The sequence below is a fragment of the Pecten maximus genome, chromosome 7 (genome assembly GCF_902652985.1).
Source record: "Pecten maximus chromosome 7, xPecMax1.1, whole genome shotgun sequence".
Taxonomy (NCBI): domain Eukaryota; kingdom Metazoa; phylum Mollusca; class Bivalvia; order Pectinida; family Pectinidae; genus Pecten; species Pecten maximus.
Window position 1 is genome coordinate 42506060 of NC_047021.1, and position 6791 is coordinate 42512850.

A 6791-nucleotide genomic window follows, 5' to 3' on the forward strand; every position below is an offset into this window, starting at 1 on the left:
GAGATGTTACGCTTGATTACGCTTATTTATAACTATCACAGAGTCGTGTGTCATAGTACGTATATATATTTTATATCAAAGGGTGTAAAATTCAATAAATTATGAAAAACAAAAACATATAGGTACATATTTACTGCGTTTGAAGTTTCACTTATGAATAATCCATTTTATTGATCATACGTAACATGTACAATCCTACTTGTTATTTTATGTCGCTTAAGCTATAAACAATGAATAAACAAAAAAATAATACTGAAAAATAATAATGATAAAAAATCCCACTCGCTAAAGTCTGTGACTGTTGGTGTCCTCCTGAGTGGAGAAATGCGTCATTTTTCTGGGAACCATCTCTGCAGAATTACTTTGCAAACCTAAAACTGTCAGGACTTGTTTCACCTGGTAATGGTGCGAGACTATTCATGTAGTCCTTTTGATGTTCTTCACATGAGAATTGCACATCTTTATACAAGTAATACCAGAGTTATACAATGAACAGGGTATGACGGCAGGCTACAGCTATTGTCGTGGGAACAAGACACGGCCGCATGTCTTTGTCGGTTATTGGCTACCATACAACGTCATAGATAAGAGATATTGTCACGGAGTGTAATCTGTGAGACTATAAAAAGGTCACTCTCCTTTCCGGTTTCAATTTTACTAATGCAGACATGGCAGTCGGTAAGTAATCTGTTGAAGGCAATGCCTTGCAATATTTCATAACTTTGAATTGATTATATTCTCTTTTGTAAAATACATGTTTATATTCTACACATCAATAACAAACTGGACATTTAAAAGGACTTTTGTAAGTTTTTTAATCATATACTGAAAGTAATAATTTTCGTTGTAAATAATGTTCAATTAATTATGTAATTCACTATGAAGTGTTGTGAATACATGATGTTTTTTTTCCATTTGTAGATGTACTTTAGCGGAATTACATATATATATAATGATGTATATATGTAGTCGCATAATGAGTTCAAAATATATTTTAGGTTTAAATTACTATTTTATTATTCAGAATTAAGTTAATGGTGTCTAAATTTACATTAACAAAGTTAAAACCGTATACGTACACATTTTAATTGCACAGATACAGGAATACATATAGTGTTCAAATTATTGCGACAAATCTTGAATACGATAAACACATATTACCTTTAATTGATTCAAACGCGTAAAATTGGTGTATCCAAGTAACTATTGAACGAAGCCGATGTATTACAATGTATGTACTCTTTGGACGATTTAGAAACGCCATTTCTCGAGACTCTATAACACAAATTCTCCAAGCTACTTTGGATATGGTGTAATAACTCTATATATTATTCAAACGAAATTAAGATATAACTGCAGTTCCCTTAATTACGATTATTCAGGGTTAACATTGTAAATAGCCCCTTAGTTTATGTGAATCCCCAAGTGAAAATGTAAATTATTTCTTTTTAGAAATGACTCATTTTTTTTAATCAAAGGTACGAATTGTTTCAAAATCTTAATTCTAAAAACATTAATCAAATATATTTAGAATTATTATTATCCGGTAATACTCAAGCTTTACATAACTTCATAAAGACTAACTAGCTTTTGCTGCCATTGTTCATGTCGATGTTATTTCCTTTATATTATAAATAGCATTTTATTCTGAATATTATATTACTATGAATATTATATTATTATGAATATTATGTTATTTTGAATATTATATTATTTTGAATATTATATTATTTAAAAAATTATTATGATTATTATATAATTATTGATATTATATAATTTGATTTGATTTGTGGAAAGGGCGTCAATAATGTTGTAACAAATTGTCCCCAATCCTCTTGTCATTTCTTGGCAATAAAGTATGTTTATACTAAACTAAACTGTAGCATATAAATATCACAGTAAAAAACATCTCGCACATAATGCTTCATATGTCTTTGAAACAGCATTTGCCGTAAAATATATTTGGAATCTTTTTGAGGTCAATACTTTATTTTACTAACATGATAAAATACAATAATGACCGAGGACATGACCAGTATCGTGAAAGAACTTTTGCCCCGTAATTTAGAATGTAATGTGTTCATCATCTGTCAGTATTGCTGACTGCACCTCCCTGTAGAGGGATATTATGGAAACGCAAGGAATGTCGTCTTCCAAATTATTCTAGTTCTGTAAATCTGACCCCGTAAGTTACCCACAGTTTCTTCCCGATACCTACAGCGGTCAGTGAGCGAAGAATTAAACTCCGGCAGCTGGTCGATTTTTCTTCATTGATTTCCAACCATTTGTTGGAGGAATGTTACACACTCCTCAAACGTTTGACGGACATTGACTTGAACAGTATTACACTGGAGCTGAACATGGACGTCAGCTAGCGCTTAGTCTAGGCTAAAGCTGGGACTAAAGCAAGCAACATTTGGTTTAGTTATTGTAGTTCTAACAAGAGCCTGCATATCAACTTTCCCCTTTTACTGAGTTCGAGGATGGTTGCGATACCAACACAGTTCTTTCTTGGCGGGTCTAAACTTGTGGCGTTTGATTGGGACTCAGTACATTGTATTTGTCGTAGGCATGTCTGACTGAATTGTCTGTTAAGGTGTTAGACAATCAAATATTTGAAATAAACAGAAAATGCATTAAACAGGTAAAGTATAACAAAGACGGCGGAATCAGGTGACAACTTACTCTAGAATACCTAGCTCATTTGCACATGAATATCAATCACAATTTCTAAAAAAAATTATTTAAAAACGGACCCCACAGGGACGAGCTCATTACACAACCAACCGCATGTCTGGACTCCTAACAAATAAAGTATGTTGCTTTTCGTCTCTAAATAATAGCAAAGTGAAACAAAATTTTCTTTCGTTTCAGGGAGTGTAGATCTTCTGTTCAATGTACTGGTACTTGTTGCCACTACGACCGGAAGCCTTGTTTCTGGCGCATGCGAATACACAGATGACGTGTGTGAGTTCAGCCTCGTTATCAAAAACGAGCTAACAATGATGCAAAAAAGGGACTTAGTGTATCCATACAACGGCAAACTCTACCGATATAACGAAACGGATCCCTCCACAGCCAACGATATACCAATGGAGGAAATCGTCACAGCGGATGGTTACGAAAACCCACGTGTGGTTACGTTAGCCAATGGAAGCTTGCCAGGCCCCCCATTGATTGTGTACGAGGGCCAAATGGTTGTCGTGAACGTTATAAATAAACTGTCGTCTGATGGCGTAACAATACACTGGCATGGTGTTCCCCAGCGCGATAGTCCTTGGATGGATGGTGTCGCATATATCACACAGTGTCCCATAATGCCCGGACAAAGTTTCCGGTATGAGTTCAAAGCGACACCTAGAGGTACATATTGGTATCATTCACATATTGGATCTCAGCGAAGTAATGGTCTTTACGGAGCGTTTGTAATCCGTCCACGGATACCGCTGGAAGTTCCAGAACATATTCTTACCATTGCAGATTGGAATCATGACGGAGATTCGGACTTAACCGAAATAAAACAGTTCCGTGGAACTTTCGAAAACCGAATACCTGTTCCATTCTCAAAATCAGCTGACGGATCACTCTTAGCTAAGTTACAGTTCCATTCTGGACTTATTAATGGCCGAGGACGTTTTTACGACCCTCTTACAGATGTCCACAACGCGGCGCCACTGTCGGTGTTCGGTGTTGAAGCAGGGAAAGTGTACAGGTTCCGGATAATCAACGCTGGCATGGTATACCCTTTCCAGTTTTCGGTCGACAACCACACCCTCGTTGCTGTAGCATCGGACGGCTATGATTTTGAACCCTTATCTGTTGACGCCTTAAACGTGTTTCCTGGTGAGCGATATGATGTCTTGTTGCAAACGTCAAATGTAATAGACAGTTATTGGATTCGCACTAAAACGTTGGAAGTAGAATTCAACCACAGAACAGAAGCGATATTACGATATGCTGGCGCCCCTGATGACGTGGAGCCAACAACTACAGCAAGAAACTGTTCTGACAGTAATCATTGTCGTGTTTTAAATTGTCCATCATCAAAAATGCCACCAAATCAGTACATCGATTGCCTAACAATGAATGACATCAAGTCGACTAATCCAAGTCCACTGATGAACATAACGGATTCGTTATCTAATCAAACTCAGAAATCAAATTCTACAGATGCAACCAATGACATTTTCAAAGAAGTTTTTCTCAATTTTGGTTTCCCAGGAACGTCTTCGAAACCGGGCTCTGTTAACGGGAGAGAGTTTGTATTCCCGAGCGTTTCCGGTCTGACACAAATGGATGAAATTGAACGGCAGAAGCTGTGTGAGAACGCCGATTGCGGCCCTGACAAGATTTGTACTTGTTTTCACTCTCTGACTCTGGACCAAGTCGACATTGTCCAAATGGTACTTCTAAATATGGGCAATGGACAAGGCTGGGGTCACCCAATACACATGCACGGGCATTCGTTTGAGGTTTTGAAAACTGGATATTCGATTCTTGACGAAAATGGACAGATATATGCTCCAAATCCTGATATAAGATGTCTTGGACAAACATTTGGTACTGACACTTTCTGTAATTCTGCAGAATGGACAAATTCGTCGTGGAAAAATGGTAACATCCCGGGCTTGGAACTTCAACGGCCTCCAATCAAAGACACTGTCATTTTGCCCTCTGGTGGTTATGTTGTAATACGAATAAAGGCAGACAACCCTGGTCTGTGGATAATGCATTGTCATGTTGAACTACATAGCATATATGGTATGGCACTTGTGATCAACGAATCTCACGCAAATGTTCCAAAAGCACCAGCTGGTTTCCCAGAATGCCGGAGTTTCCCGTCAACAGCAATGACTTCCGGTACACGTCACAAGAGGTCAGCTACATACATGGTTCCAGAAAACAGTCGTCTAGGAGGCCAGTCCGATTCCATTGCACGTAAGTGATTAATTGACAAAGATCACAGACTTCAGTATTCTTGTAGGTCGTAGCTATGGCGAGTTTTAACTTTGTAAAAATTAACTTGACAGTCTTTCTAATCTCGATAAATCTTCACTAGACAAGGGCCCATATTGTATATGAAAACCGAGTTTGTTTACGCATATGACCCCTGTGACCTTGTAAGTGGTAGCCTGTTCCATGATAATGATAATGTTATATACCTGTTTACGTCACAACTCATTTTTTCGTCACTCGAGTGAGCAAGTTACGTTTGCTGCAATTAGTATATCACGTCATACCTTTGTGTTACAGATGTTACGGACAGATGGGTGTTCACGTGGACAGTCACGTTTTTAGGAAGCATAATTTTTATCCAGACGTTCATCATAATGTTCGTGTGCGGGACGATGAAACTAAAAAAGGCGGGAAAATGGACATGATGTTTCCTCAGTATATTTGATCATTGTTATGTTGTTTTCTGTTTCTTTTCTTTCCTTTTTTAATATATATAATGCCTGTTTACATCTTGAGGTTAAAATAGTGTTGGTTTTAGATGTGCTAGTATATAGTCTCATGCATAATGGTTTTCTTAGTAAACTCGAGGTTATCGCCCTTTATTAATTTCTATACCCTCCGCCATGGCCTTTATGAAATACGGCTGACTGTCCCAAATTGAGTTTTTAACCATATAACGATTTTGGGTGTCCAATCCGCATTAATCAGTAATAATTATACTTTATTCAGAAAAACAATGAAACAAAATATAACCTTATCAATTACTTAACCAGGAACCAGATTAAATGTTGAAGGAAACAAGGTCTGGAAACCTCATTCACTCTACCGCTTTCAAATGTCCGATCGGGGAATCGCCTATAGACCGAATTTGAAGGCTGGTGCATAAGCCACAATGCCACTGGACGAACCGACATTATTGGTGTCTAGCTAGCCTCCCTTGTAAAATAATATACTAATTTAACATATAGGTCGATCGGTATGATTTGTATTCAATCTAAATTATCAGCGACTCATATGAAAACCATTATCAAAAAGTAAATCTTAGGTATATGTATGAATCATAACAAACTGAATCCTGGACAGAAAATCAATTTTTTAAAATTGAAAAAAAAAAAAAAAAATCAACTATCACCAGATTTGAACAAAAATAACCGACTTCCGGTTAAAGAATAGTTAGTAAGCAAGTAGTGTATGGCACGCGATCAGAAATTCTAAAAAAAAAGATATTTTCTTAGAAGGTAGGATTTTATATGCGATTGTCATTCTCAGATGGGTTAAGCCAGAGACATCTATATATGTTTCTGGTTTAGCTAATACATTATGCAGTTATTTAGTTTCACTTACTTTGATGCAGGCCGGGTCAATTGTTATAAAATGGACTCAAAAACAATTGCATTTTTAACAGTGCTGCATATAATTCACTACTAATCAGTATTTATAGATAGAAATAATTGTTTAATTTGTGTAATGATTAATCTTAAAGAGTATTTATATATTTGTGTTGTCTCACGGTGAATATGAATGATAATTACACTGTATATATAATATGCAAGATTTTCCGGATTAAAATCCTGATTAACTTATGAACCAGACTGTTTATCTGTGAAGCCTCAATCTCTACCAGAGGTTCCACTTTTAACATCTCGGCAGACTCCGTACCTAAATCAAACATTGATGAAGGGTACCGGAATCAGTCGAGGTTAGCCAAACTCCAGACAGTTATGGAGGGGACCGCACTGCACTCTGGGAGAGATTGACAATGGTTACGAAAGTCTTGTTCAACCAGACTCTTGTCTGTGCATGATTCCCCACAAAGAGAATGGTTAGTAGGTAAG

The 6791-nt window shown here is 36.8% G+C and overlaps 1 protein-coding gene across 1 annotated transcript; it reads left to right on the forward strand.

Annotated features, from left to right (window-relative positions):
• The first annotated feature begins 668 nt into the window (after positions 1–668).
• On the forward strand, positions 669–6543 carry LOC117330896 (laccase-1-like). Its single transcript, XM_033889449.1, has 3 exons — positions 669–678; positions 2875–4938; positions 5254–6543. Exons 1-3 carry the CDS (start codon positions 669–671, stop codon positions 5379–5381), a joined length of 2202 nt encoding a protein of 733 aa, XP_033745340.1. The 3' UTR covers positions 5382–6543.
• Positions 6544–6791: the final 248 nt, after the last annotated feature.